At 45.4% G+C, this 14,906-nt stretch overlaps 1 protein-coding gene across 8 annotated transcripts in view; it reads left to right on the top strand.

Moving 5' to 3' along the window:
• The window catches only part of stam (signal transducing adaptor molecule (SH3 domain and ITAM motif) 1), a 46,791-nt gene extending 33,722 nt beyond the window's left edge, over positions 1 to 13,069 (top strand). For 3 of the 8 annotated variants that reach the window (XM_036986803.2, XM_036986804.2, XM_036986802.2), the window contains exons 12-14: positions 937 to 1,084; positions 7,084 to 7,193; positions 7,410 to 13,069. In XM_036986803.2, coding sequence (XP_036842698.1) covers positions 937 to 1,084; positions 7,084 to 7,193; positions 7,410 to 7,587 — 436 coding nt within the window. In that variant the 3' untranslated portion in view covers positions 7,588 to 13,069. The remainder of the gene's footprint in view (positions 1 to 936; positions 1,085 to 7,083; positions 7,194 to 7,409) is intronic. The other 5 variants (XR_016482727.1, XR_016482726.1, XR_016482725.1 and 2 more) reach the window with 2 other exon arrangements.
• Positions 13,070 to 14,906: the final 1,837 nt, after the last annotated feature.

The raw sequence follows: 14,906 nt of genomic DNA, 5'->3' as shown, positions 1-14,906 counted from the left end.
GGTTGCGTGGCTGACTGACTGACTGGTTGCTTGGCTGACTGACTGACTGGTTGCTTGGCTGACTGACTGACTGGTTGCTTGGCTGACTGACTGACTGGTTGCTTGGCTGACTGACTAACTGGTTGCTTGGCTGACTGACTGACTGACTGGTTGCTTGGCTGACTGACTGACTGACTGACTGGTTGCTTGGCTGACTGACTGACTGACTGACTGGTTGCTTGGCTGACTGACTGACTGACTGACTGGTTGCTTGGCTGACTGACTGACTGACTGACTGGTTGCTTGGCTGACTGACTGACTGACTGACTGGTTGCTTGGCTGACTGACTGACTGACTGACTGGTTGCTTGGCTGACTGACTGACTGACTGACTGGTTGCTTGGCTGACTGACTGACTGACTGACTGGTTGCTTGGCTGACTGACTGACTGACTGACTGGTTGCTTGGCTGACTGACTGACTGACTGACTGGTTGCTTGGCTGACTGACTGACTGACTGACTGGTTGCTTAGCTGGCTGACTGACTGACTGGTTGCTTGGCTGACTGACTGGTTGCTTGGCTGACTGACTGGTTGCTTGGCTGACTGACTGGTTGCTTGGCTGACTGACTGGTTGCTTGGCTGACTGACTGGTTGCTTGGCTGACTGACTGGTTGCTTGACTGACTGACTGGTTGCTTGACTGACTGACTGACTGACTGACTGGTTGCTTGACTGACTGACTGACTGACTGACTGGTTGCTTGGCTGACTGACTGACTGACTGACTGGTTGACTGACTGACTGACTGACTGGTTGCTTGGCTGACTGACTGACTGGTTGCTTGGCTGACTGACTGACTGGTTGCTTGGCTGACTGACTGACTGGTTGCTTGGCTGACTGGCTGACTGACTGACTTACTGACTGGTTGCTTGGCTGACTGACTGACTCCTGTGTTTCAGGAAGCATTCAGAGCTGTCAGAGCTGAATGTGAAGTTGATGGAGGCTCTGTCTCTTTATGCTAAGCTTATGAATGAGGACTATGCCATGTACACAAAGCTACAGACCCAGCAGTATTACATGCATCAATCTGCCAACGCAGCACAACAGGTAGGTCACTCATCTCTCTCTCTTTCTTGCCCTCTCTCGTTCTTTCTCAAAATACGGCCCACAAATGCACGGTAGAAAGATAAAAATGTATTGCTGGTTCCCGAGTGGTGCAGTGGTCTAAGGCACTGCATCTCAGTGCAAAAGGAGTCACTCAGTCCCTGGTTTGAATCCAGGCAGTATCAAATCCGGCTGTGATTGGAGTCCCATAGGGCGGTGCACAATTGGCCCAGCATCTTCCGGGTTTGGCCGGGGTTGGCCGTCATTGTAAATAAGAATTTGTTCTTAACTGACTTGCCTAGTTAAAATATGGGTTCAATTAAACACATTTTATAAATGTATTTTAAACATTGTTGAACGAAAACACAGTTTTCTCTAAGGAAAAGAGGGGGAGTTGGCTACAGAACCTGTATATGAAAGGCAATGGTAACGTGGGAGGGTTGAGAGAGACTACAGAACCTGTATATTTTAATTTGGTAAATCAGCTTGTTTCTTAACCAGGCACTAGAAGGCTGGTGGTGACTGGTTAGCTACAGGGAAGTAATTACTGACTTAGCAGACGACCACCACCAGTTTGTGATAGTAGTAAGGATGAAATACAGCTATTTGACAAGACCACCTTCAACTTTTTAATGAGGTAACGTTTGGTCTATACGTTTGGTATTCAGAACCCTTGACTTGTTCCACATTTTGTCCTTATTAGAGGTCGACCGATTATGATTTTTCAACGCCGATACCGATTATTGGAGGACCAAAAAAGGCCGATACCGATTCATCGGCTGATTTAAATAAATATTTTATTTAATTTTTTTGTAATAATGACAATTACAACAATACTGAATGAACACTTATTTTTAACTTCATATAATACATCAATAAAAATCAATTTAGCCTCAAATAAATAATGAAGCATGTTCAATTTGATTTAAATAATGCAAAAACAAAGAAAGTAAAAGTGCAATATGTGCCATGTAAAAAAGCTAACGTTTAAGTTCCTTGCTCAGAACATGAGAACATATGAAAGTTGGTGGTTCATTTTAACATGAGACTTCAATATTCCAAGATAAGAGGTTTCCGGTTGTAGTTAATATAGTATTTATGGGACTATTTCTCTCTCTGCCATTTGTATTTCAAATACCTTTGACTATTGGATGTTCTTATAGGCACTTTAGTATTGCCAGTGTAACAGTATAGCTTCTGTCCCTCTCCTCGCCCCTACCTGGGCTTGAACCAGGAACACATCGACCACAGTCTCAAAGAAAACCATTAGTAACACACTACGCCGTCATGGATTAAAATTCTGCAGCGCACGCAAAGTCCCCCTGCTCAAGCCAGCACATGTCCAGGCCCGTCTGAAGTTTGCCAATGACCATCTGGATGATCCAGAGGAGGAATGGGAGAAGGTCATGTGGTCTGATGAGACAAAAATAGAGCTTTTTGGTAAAAACTCCACTCGCCGTGTTTGGAGGAAGAAGAAGTATGAGTACAACCTCAAGAACACCATCCCAACCGTGTAGCATGGAGGTGGAAACATCATTCTTTGGGGATGCTTTTCTGCAAAGGGGACAGGACGACTGCACCGTATTGAGGGGAGGATGGATGGGGCCATGTATTGCAAGATCTTGGCCAACAACCTCCTTCCCTCAGTAAGAGCATTGAAGATGGGTCGTGGCTGGGTCTTCCAGCATGACAACGACCCGAAACACACAGCCAGGGCAACTAAGGAGTGGCTCCGTAAATGCAAACAAAGGTTTCTGTACCAAATATTAAGTTCTGCTTTTCTGATGTACCAAATACTTATGTTAATGTAACGGTTGTCGTCGTTGGAAGGAGAGGACCAAAGCGCAGCGTGGTAAGTGTTCATCCTTTTTTTTAATCAAACTGAACACTTTACAAATACAAAATAACAAAATGAAAACCGAAACAGTTCTATCTGGTACAGACACACAGACTGAAAATAACCACCCACTAAACACAAAAGGAAAACAGGCTACCTAAATATGGTTCTCAATCAGGGACAACGATAGACAGCTGCCTCTGATTGAGAACCATATCAGGCCAAACACAGAAATAGAAAATATAGAAATACTAACAGACTGCCCACCCCCACTCACGCCCTGACCATACTAAATAAAGACAAAACAAAGGATTCAAGGTCAGAACGTGACAGTACCCCCCCCCCCCCCCCCCCCCCCCCCCCCATTCCAAAGGTGCGGACTCCTGCCGCAAAACCTGAACCTAATAGGGGAGGGTGTGGGTGGGCGTGGACCACACTTCACCACAGTTTTTCCTCTGCCTCATTGTCCGCCTCCGTGGCCTCTTACGAGCGGCGACCCTCGCCGACGACCTCTGACTGGGGACCCTAGAAATGGGTCCCGAACGGGCGGCGCCGGGCAGGCGGGAGGCTCCGGCGGCGCCGGGCAGGCAGGAGCACCTGTAGGGAGAAGACAGAGAGCCTGGTGCGGGGGGCTGCCACCGGAGGGCTGGTGCGTGGAGGTGGCACCGGATAGACCGGACCGTGCAGGCGCACTGGAGCTCTTGAGCACCAAGCCTGCCTGCCCAACCTTACCTGGTTGAATGCTCCCTGTAGCCAGGCCAGTGCGGCGAGGTGGAATAGCCCCGCACTGGGCTGTGCTGGCGAACCGGGGACACCATGCGTAAGGCTGGTGCCATGTACGCCGGCCCAAGGAGATGCACTGGGGACCAGATTCGTAGAGCCGGCTTCATGGCACCTGGCTCGATGCCCACTCTAGCCCGGCCGATACGAGGAGCTGGAATGTACCGCACCGGGCTATGCACAAGCACCGGGGACACCTTGCGCACCACCGCATAACACGGTGCCTGCCCGGTCCCTCTCGCTCTCCGGTAAGCAGGTCTCCTACCTGACTTAGCCACACTCCCCGTGTGCCCCCCCCAAGAAATGTTTGGGGCTGCCTCTCGGCTTCCAGCCGCGCTGCCGTGCTTCCTCCTCATACCAGCGCCTCTCCGCTTTCGCTGCCTCCAGCTCTGCTTTAGGGCGGCGATATTCCCCTGCTTGTGTCCAGGGTCCCTTGCCGCCCAGAATCTCCTCCCAAGTCCATCTCTCCAGGTACCGCTGCCTCTCCTGCTGCTGCTGCCTCCACGGGGAGTGTGGCCAAGATTTTAGGAAAAATTTGTAGACCACCAAATCTGGTTAATCCTTGGGAGCGATTTCCAAACGCCTGAAGGTACTACGTTCATCTCTACAAACAATACTACGCAAGTATAAACACCGTGGGACCACGCAGCCGTCATACCACTAAGGAAGGAGACACATTCTGTCTCCTAGAGATGAACGTACTTTGGTGCGAAAAGTGCAAATCAATCCCAGAACAACAGCAAAGGACCTTGTTTTAGATTAACTGTCTTCAAAGTAATGACTCGGGACGTCGGGTTTGAAATGAAAGCTTATTTTAGTAATAATACTTGTTCACGTTACATTTAACAACTTTAGATTCTACAGAGCAATGCAGGTAAGATGCTAGCGGAAAATCAGCTTTATCACTTTGCACCTGCACATAACTGGCGCATTATCTCTCTCATTCCTGTCGCAAGGCATTCTGGAACTTGCAGTCAAAAGCGTAATTCAATACTAACCAATACAATTACATATGTAAATAACTGTAAAGAAATATATTCAGATACAGCTCCATGAATTAATTTAAACTTTAACTCTAACACATTAAAGTTACAACACCTTGTGAAGATGCTGGAGGAAACCGGTACAAAAGTATCTATATCCACAGTGAAACGAGTCCTATATCGACATAACCTGAAGCCACTGCTCCAAAACCGCCATAGAAAATCCAGACTACAGTTTGCAACTGCACATGGGGACAAATATTGCACTTTTTGGAGAAATGTCTTCTGGTCTGATGAAACAATAATAGAACTGTTGGGCCATAATGACCATCGTTATGTTTGGAGGAAAAAGGGGGAGACTTGCAAGCCGAAGAACACCATCCAAACTGTGAAGCACAGAATCCAATAAAATGTTATTTGTCACATACACATGGTCAGCAGATGTTAATGCGAGTGTAGCGGAATGCTTGTGCTTCTAATATCTAAAATGTTATCTAACCTAACAATTTCACAACAACTACCTTATACACACAAGTGTAAAGGAATTAATAAGAATATGTACAAAAAAAAATATATGAATGAGTGATGGCCGAACGGCATAGGCAAGATGCAGTAGATGGTATAGAGTACATTTATATACATATGAGATGAGTAATGTAGAGTTTGTAAACATTAAATAAAGTGTGCATTGTTTAAAGTGGCTAGTGATACATTTATTACAAATGTATTATTAAAGTGGCTAGAGATGAGTCAGTATGTTGGCAGCAGCCACTCAATGTTAGTGGTGGCTGTTTAACAGTCTGATGGCCTTGAGATAGAAGCTGTTTTTCAGTCTCTCGGTCCCAGCTTTGATGCACCTGTACTGACCTCGCCTTCTGGATGATAGCGGGGTGAACAGGCAGTGGCTCGGGTGGTTGTTGTCCTTGATGATCTTTTTGGCCTTCCTGTGACATTGGGTGGTGTAGGTGTCCTTGAGGGCAGTTTGCCCCTGGTCCGGTGATGTTGTACAGACCTCACTACCCTCTGGAGAGCCTTACGGTTGTGGGAGGAGCAGTTGCCGTACCAGGTGGTGATGCAGCCCGACAGGATGCTCTCGATTGTGCATCTGTGACAAGCTGAATTTCTTCAGCCTCCTGAGGTTGAAGAGGCGCTGCTGCACCTTCTTCACCACGCTGTCTGTATGTGTGGACCATTTCAGTTTGTCCGTGATGTGTACGCCGAGGAACTTAAAACTTTCCACCTGTTCCAGTACTGTCCCGTCGATGTAGATAGGGTGCTGCTCCCTCTGCTGTTTTCTGAAGTCCACAATCCTCTCCTTTGTTTTGTTGACATTGAGTGTGAGGTTATTTCCCTGATCCGAGGGCCCTCACCACCTCCCTGTAGGCCATCTCGTCATTGTTCGTAATCAAGCCTACCACTTTAGTGTCGTCTGCAAACTTGATGATTGTGTTGGAGGCGTGCATGGCCACGCAGTCATGGGTGAACAGGAAGTACAGGAGAGGGCTGCTTTGCAGCATCATGTTGTGGGGATGCTTTGCTGCAGGAAGGACTGGTGCACTTCACAAAATAGATGTCATCATGAGGAGGGAAAATTACGTGGATATAGTGAAGCAACATCTCAAGACATCAGTCAGGAAGTTAAAGCTTGGTCGCAAATGCGTCTTCCAAATGGACAATGACCCCAAGCATATTTCCAAAGTTGTGGCAAAATGGCTTAAGGACAACAAAGTCCAGGTATTGGAGTGGCCATCACAAAGCCTTTGACCTCAGTCCTATAGAAAATGTGTGGGCAGAACTGAAAAAGCGTGTGAGCAAGGAGGCCTACAAACCTGACTCAGTTACACCAGTTCTGTCAGGAGGAATGGGCCAAAATTCACCCAACTTATTGTGGGAAGCTTGTGGAAGGCTACCTGAAACGTTTGCCCAAATTGAACAATTTAAAGGCAATGCTACCAAATACTAATTGAGTGTATGTAAACTTCTGACCCACTGGGAATGTGATAAAAGAAATCAAATCTGAAAAAAATAATTCTCTCTACTATTATTTGGAGGTTTCACGTTCTTAAAATAAAGTGGTGATTCTAACTTTTTTTTATTTTTTTTATTTCACCTTTATTTAACCAGGTAGGCTAGTTGAGAACAAGTTCTCATTTACAACTGCGACCTTTAGACAGGTAATTTTACTAGGATTAAATGTCAGGAATTGTGAAACTGATTTTAAAGGTGTTTGGCTAAGGTGTATGTAAACTTCTGACTTCAACTGTATATATAGATAGATATATATATATATATATATATAGATAGATAGATAGATAGATAGATAGATAGATAGATAGATAGATAGATAGATAGATAGATAGATAGATATCTATATCTCTAGTATTCTGTGTTTGTTCCCCCAGGTGTACCCGGGTCAGTCTGGAGGGTCCTATGGGATGAGCGGTCCAGGAGGGGTTCAGCAGGGATACAGTGTTCCTCTGGAGCAGCTACAGACTGGCCAGCCAGCACCCAGGTAACTGTCCTAACAACCATTCACACACACCTAACCCTAAAGGAATCTTCACAAATGGAGCTGATGGAAGTCCGTTTGCTTTGCGTTCCAAAAATTCAACCGCACAAATATACATAGAACTACATAAAGAGCGACGCTAACAGACATCCGTCAGCTCCGTTTGGGTAGACTTTACCTACTGTAGATCCTTTAACCTGCTGTGTGTGTGTGTTCTAGTGATGTCCATATGTACATGGGCCAGCCTCCAGTCTACAGTCCAGCTGCAGAGGGCTTGTCCTACCAGCCTCCAGCCAATCAGCCATCCGGCTACAGCTCCATCCCCAACCCTGGCCAGAGCCTTCCACACCCACCTGACACACAGCAGCACCCCTACCCCGAGAAGGCTCTTCTATAGAAAACACTACGCACACTACGCCATGCTACACGTTACGCCATGCTACACGCTACGCCACGCTACGCCATGCTACACGCCACGCTACTACACGCCCCGCTACACGCCACGCAACACGCCACGCGCACACTCCATGCACACATTACGCTACGCCATGCTACACGCCATGTTCACACTACGCCACGCTTCACACTACGCCACACACCCATACTACAAACTGCACACACCACACACCCACACTGCAAACTACACACGCCACACACCCACACTGCAAACTACACACGCCACACTGCAAACTACACACGCCACACTGCAAACTACACACGCCACACTGCAAACTACACACGCCACACTGCAAACTACACACGCCACACTGCAAACTACACACGCCACACTGCAAACTACACACGCCACACTGCAAACTACACACGCCACACTGCAAACTACACACGCCACACTGCAAACTACACACGCCACACTGCAAACTACACACGCCACACTGCAAACTACACACGCCACACTGCAAACTACACACGCCACACTGCAAACTACACACGCCACACTGCAAACTACACACGCCACACTGCAAACTACACACGCCACACTGCAAACTACACACGCCACACTGCAAACTACACACGCCACACTGCAAACTACACACGCCACACTGCAAACTACACACGCCACACTGCAAACTACACACGCCACACTGCAAACTACACACGCGCACTGCAAACTACACACGCGCACTGCAAACTACACACGCGCACTGCAAACTACACACGCGCACTGCAAACTACACACGCGCACTGCAAACTACACACGCGCACTGCAAACTACACACGCGCACTGCAAACTACACACCCGCACTGCAAACTACACACGCCACACACCCGCACTGCCTACTACACACCCACACTACACACGCCACACTGCAAACTACACTCGCCACACACCCACACTGCAAAACTGCAAACTACACTCGCCACACACCCACACTGCAAAACTACACACCCACACTGCAAAACTACACACGCCCACACTGCAAAACTACACACGCCCACACTGCAAAACTACACACGCCCACACTGCAAACTACACACGCCCACACTGCAAACTACACACGCCCACACTGCAAACTACACACGCCCACACTGCAAACTACACACGCCCACACTGCAAACTACACACGCCCACACTGCAAACTACACACGCCCACACTGCAAACTACACACGCCACACACCCACACTGCAAAATACACATGCCACACTGCAAAATACACACCCACACTACACACGCCACACAAACACTACAAATTACACATACAGGTACACATTTACAGATACACAAGTAGACATGGACACATTCTGCATACTCTGCCATTTCATCTCTCTCTCTCTGTCATTTCATCTCTCTCGCACTCACTCTCTCTCACCCTAAAAGAGCAGAACCATGAAGCCCGTCCAGCATATGAACAGACAGTGATGTTCCACATCATGAAGAGAAGCAGCAACTTGTTTAACTTTTCTTTTTTAAAGGAAACTGACAATGTTATGCTACTTCATTCTTTCTTGTCGTTGCATCGTTTTAGAAATACTAAAGATGAGAAAATAGTGAAACAGGCAGACATTGTTTAAATGTACTGTACTGGTGATGTACTACAGTGCATTCGGAAAGTATTCAGGCCCCCTGACATTTTCCACATTTTGTTACAGCCTTATTCTAAAATTGATTAATTACTTTTTCCCCTCATCAATCTACACACACCCCATAATGACAAGGCATAAACAGGTTTTTAGAGAATTTTATAAAAAAATGTTTTTTTAAAGATACCTTATTTACATAAGTATTCAGACCTTTTGCTATGAGACTCGAAATTGAGCTCAGGTGCATCCTGTTTCAATTGATCATCCTTGATGTTTCGACAACTTCATTGGAGTCCAAATACAATTGATTGGCCATGATTTGGAAAATGCACACACCTGTCTATATAATGGTCCCACAGTTGACAGTGCATGTCAGAGCAGAAACCAAGCCATGAGGTGGAAGGAATTGTCTGTGAAACTCTGAGACAGGATTGTGTTGAGACACAGATCTGGGGAAGGGTACCAAAACATTTCGGCAGCATTGAAGATCCCCAAGAACACAGTGGCCTCCATTTTTAAATGGAAGAAGTTTGGAACCACCAAGAATTCCTAGAGCTGGCTGACCGGCCAAACTGAGCAATCGGGGAGAAGTGCCTTGGTCTGGGAGGTGACCAAGAACCCAATGGTCACTCTGACAGAGCTCCAGAGTTCCTCTGTGGAGATGGGAGAACCTTCCAGAAAAACAACTGTCTCTGCAGCACTCCACCAATCAGGCCTTTATAGTAGAGTTGCCGGACCGAAGCCACTCAGTAAAATGACAGCCCGCTTGGAATTTGCCAAAAGGACTCTCAGACCATGATAAACAAGATTTTCTGGTCCGATGAAACCAAGATTGAACTCTTTGCCTGAATGCCAAGCGTCACATCTGGAGGAAACCTGGCACCATGCAGCAGGGACTGGGAGACTAGTCAGGATCGAGGAAAAGATGAATGGAGTAAAGTACAGAGATGAAAACCTGCTCCAGAGTGCTCTGGTCCTCAGACTGGGGCGAAGGTTCACCTTCCTCCAGGACAATGACCCTAAGCACACAGCCAAAACGACGCAGGAGTGGCTTCAAGGCAAGTCTCTGAATGTCCTTGAGTGATTGAGAGGATCTGCAGAGAAGAATGGGATAAACTCCCCAAATACATGTATGCCAAGCTTGTAGAGTCATACCCAAGAACACTTGAGGCTGTAATCAATGCTGTAAGTGCTTCAACAAAGTACTGAGTAAAGAGTCTGAATACACCGTTTTTTCTTTGTCATTAGGGGGTATTGTGTGTAAAAAAGAAAAAAAATATGTAATCTGTTTTATAAAAAGGTTGTAACAACAAAATGTGAAAAAAGTGAAGGTCTGAATACTTTCCGAATGCACTGTTTATTGTACTGGTGAGACATGCTGTACTAGCCATATGAAAAGGTCTAGTACATTTATACTCTACTGGTTCTATATACTATACTAGTCATATGATATAGTACATATATACAGTACTGGTGATTATATACTGTACTAGTCATATGATATATTATAGTACATATATTCTGTGCTGGTGACACATACTGAACTAGTCATATGATATAGTACAGTACATATGTACTGTACTATATCATATGACTAGTGCAGTAAAAATATATACATGCATACATACACACTACATGACCTAAAGTATGTGGACACCTGTTCCCTCAAACATCTCATTCCAAGCTCATGGGCATTAATATGGAGTTGGTCCCCCGTTTGCTGCAATAACAGCCTCCACTCTTCTGGCTTTCCACTAGATGTTGGAACATTGCTGAGGGGACTTGCTTCCATTCAGCCACAAGCGCATTATTGAGGTTGGCACTGATGTTGGGTGATTAGGCCTGGCTCACAGTCGGGGTTCCAATTAATCCCAAAAGTGTTCGATGGGTTTGAGGTCAGGGCTCTGTGCAGGCCAGTCAAGTTCTTCCACACCGTTCTCGACAAACCTTTTCTGTATGGACCTTGCTTTATCCACGGGGGCATTGTCATGCTGAAACATGAAAGCGCCTTCCCCAAACTGTTGCCACAAAGTTGGAAGCACAGAATCGTCTAGAATGTCATTGTATGCTGCAGCGTTGATTTCCCTTCACTGGAACGAAGGAGCCCGAACCATTATTCCTCCTCCAACCAACTTTTCAGTTGACACTATGCATTCGGGCAGCTGTTTTTGCTCCTAGAAGTTTCCACGTCACACTAACACCACTTACAGTTGACCGGGGCAGCTCTAGCAGGGGAGAAATTTGAGGAAGTGACTTGTTGGAAATGTGGCGTCCTATGACAGTGCTACGTTGAAAGTCACTGAGCTATTCAGTAAGGCCGTTCTACTGCCAATGTTTGTCTATTGAGAGTGCATGGCTGTGTGCTCAATTTTTCTACACCTGTAAGTAATGGGTGTGGCGGAAATAGCTGAATCCACTAGTTTGAAGGGGTATCCGCATATTTTTGTATATGTAGTGTGTACTGTACTCGTGATATGTACTGTGCTAGTAATATGATAGTGTGTGTATAATATAATGTACTAGTGAATGAGATATAGTATATGTATTAGTAATATTATATAGTGTCCTGAGTGTTTCTGTCCAGGTCTGATGGGGTGTGTTTGTGTTTCCCGAACAAAACAACAAGCAGCAATTGCCCCTGCTCTCCTGGACATGTGAACACATGTCCCTGGGGACATGAAGTACACTACTCTAGAGCAGAGCCTTATGAGGCAGCCCTATGAAGCTCGGGCCAAAGTACTGAACTATGTAGGGAATAGATTTCCATTTGAGATCTGCCTCCAGGGATCTGACTAATTCTGCTGTTATCTTTTTAAGCTTCTCTTGCCAGTGTTAAATTGATAGTTTTTTTTATTGTGCGTTTTAATTTATATTTGATTATTGTTATGCTATTTTACATGCACAGTACTTTACAGAATTTGTCATGATAGAAAATGAATGTGATGTCCTTCCTGATTTTAGGTCTATATTTAAATAGCTCATAAGAAGTGTTCTCTCATTTTAACCCTTTAGATCCAGGAGCTGCTGTTCATCTCAATGTATTTATCTAACCTTAACTACCCCTTATAGACTGGCCTCTGACTGTATTTATCTGAAGTAGAACCGAGCAATAGGTCTGGATGAAGGTTATGTTTATACAACTAAAGAATCCTGTCATTTCAAGTCTGGGGAATGTCGTCTACTGTGTTATCTTCTACTTCCCCCTAGCTCTGATCCATACTGTCACTACGTTCTCTACTGCCCCTAGCTCTGGTCTATACTGTCACTACATTATCTACTACCCCCTAGCTCTGGTCCATTTTGTCACTACATTCTCTACTACCCCCTAGCTGTGGTCCATGTTGTCACTACATCCTCTACTGCCCCCTAGCTCTGGTCCACAATGTCACTACATTCTCTACTTCCCCCTAGCTCTGGTCCATACTGTCACTACATTCTCTACTTCCCCCTAGCTCTGGTCCATACTGTCACTACATCATCTACTACCCCCTAGCTCTGGTCCATGCTGTCACTACATTCTCTACTGCCCCCTAGCTCTGGTCTATACTGTCACTACATTCTCTACTGCCCCCTAGCTCTGGTCTATACATCCCTGCTACTCGGAGCATGTAACAGACCTTATGAGAATATAAAGCCCATTGGATCAACTGACAGTAAAGTGTAGCATCAATCTTCATGCCTGGTTTAACTGTCATTTAATAGGATCTCTATGGGTTTACCTTTCAAACATGATAGTTGTAAAGGTTTTGTTAAATGTACCCAGCTGTTTAATATTTACTATTTTAACCATGCTTATTCATTGGTATTCACAATAAAACTAAAAGCCAAATATCCAGAATATTGTGGTTTACTATGATTTCTGTATGACTGGCTTTTCTTTTTACACAGATCATGTTCTAGGTTGATAGGTCATGTAGTTGACATGGGTAATGGTCTAGGTTGATAGGTCATGTAGGTGACATGGGTAATGGTCTAGGTTGATAGGTCATGTAGGTGACATGGGTAATGGTCTAGGTTGATAGGTCATGTAGTTGACATGGGTAATGGTCTAGGTTGATAGGTCATGTAGGTGACATGGGTAATGGTCTAGGTTGATAGGTCATGTAGGTGACATGGGTAATGGTCTAGGTTGATAGGTCATGTAGGTGACATGGGTAATGGTCTAGGTTGATAGGTCATGTAGGTGACATGGGTAATGGTCTAGGTTGATAGGTCATGTAGTTGACATGGGTAATGGTCTAGGTTGATAGGTCATGTAGGTGACATGGGTAATGGTCTAGGTTGATAGGTCATGTAGTTGACATGGGTAATGGTCTAGGTTGATAGGTCATGTAGGTGACATGGGTAATGGTCTAGGTTGATAGGTCATGTAGGTGACATGGGTAATGGTCTAGGTTGATAGGTCATGTAGGTGACATGGGTAATGGTCTAGGTTGATAGGTCATGTAGGTGACATGGGTAATGGTCTAGGTTGATAGGTCATGTAGGTGACATGGGTAATGGTCTAGGTTGATAGGTCATGTAGTTGACATGGGTAATGGTCTAGGTTGATAGGTCATGTAGGTGACATGGTTGATAGGTCATGTAGGTGACATGGGTAATGGTCTAGGTTGATAGGTCATGTAGTTGACATGGGTAATGGTCTAGGTTGATAGGTCATGTAGGTGACATGGGTAATGGTCTAGGTTGATAGGTCATGTAGGTGACATGGGTAATGGTCTAGGTTGATAGGTCATGTAGGTGACATGGGTAATGGTCTAGGTTGATAGGTCATGTAGTTGACATGGGTAATGGTCTAGGTTGATAGGTCATGTAGTTGACATGGGTAATGGTCTAGGTTGATAGGTCATGTAGTTGACATGGGTAATGGTCTAGGTTGATAGGTCATGTAGTTGACATGGGTAATGGTCTAGGTTGATAGGTCATGTAGTTGACATGGGTAATGGTCTAGGTTGATAGGTCATGTAGTTGATATGGGTAATGGTCTAGGTTGATAGGTCATGTAGTTGACATGGGTAATGGTCTAGGTTGATAGGTCATGTAGGTGACATGGGTAATGGTCTAGGTTGATAGGTCATGTAGTTGACATGGGTAATGGTCTAGGTTGATAGGTCATGTAGTTGACATGGGTAATGGTCTAGGTTGATAGGTCATGTAGGTGACATGGGTAATGGTCTAGGTTGATAGGTCATGTAGTTGACATGGGTAATGGTCTAGGTTGATAGGTCATGTAGGTGACATGGGTAATGGTCTAGGTTGATAGGTCATGTAGTTGACATGGGTAATGGTCTAGGTTGATAGGTCATGTAGTTGACATGGGTAATGGTCTAGGTTGATAGGTCATGTAGGTGACATGGGTAATGGTCTAGGTTGATAGGTCATGTAGTTGACATGGGTAATGGTCTAGGTTGATAGGTCATGTAGGTGACATGGGTAATGGTCTAGGTTGATAGGTCATGTAGTTGACATGGGTAATGGTCTAGGTTGATAGGTCATGTAGGTGACATGGGTAATGGTCTAGGTTGATAGGTCATGTAGTTGACATGGGTAATGGTCTAGGTTGATAGGTCATGTAGTTGACATGGGTAATGGTCTAGGTTGATAGGTCATGTAGTTGACATGGGTAATGGTCTAGGTTGATAGGTCATGTAGTTGACATGGGTAATGGTCTAGGT

Source organism: Oncorhynchus mykiss, chromosome 8, assembly GCF_057628025.1.
Source record: "Oncorhynchus mykiss isolate SJ-2025 chromosome 8, ASM5762802v1, whole genome shotgun sequence".
Lineage (NCBI taxonomy): Eukaryota > Metazoa > Chordata > Actinopteri > Salmoniformes > Salmonidae > Oncorhynchus > Oncorhynchus mykiss.
Note: the sequence above shows the minus strand (reverse complement) of the source record. Positions and strands in the feature narration are given on the sequence as shown.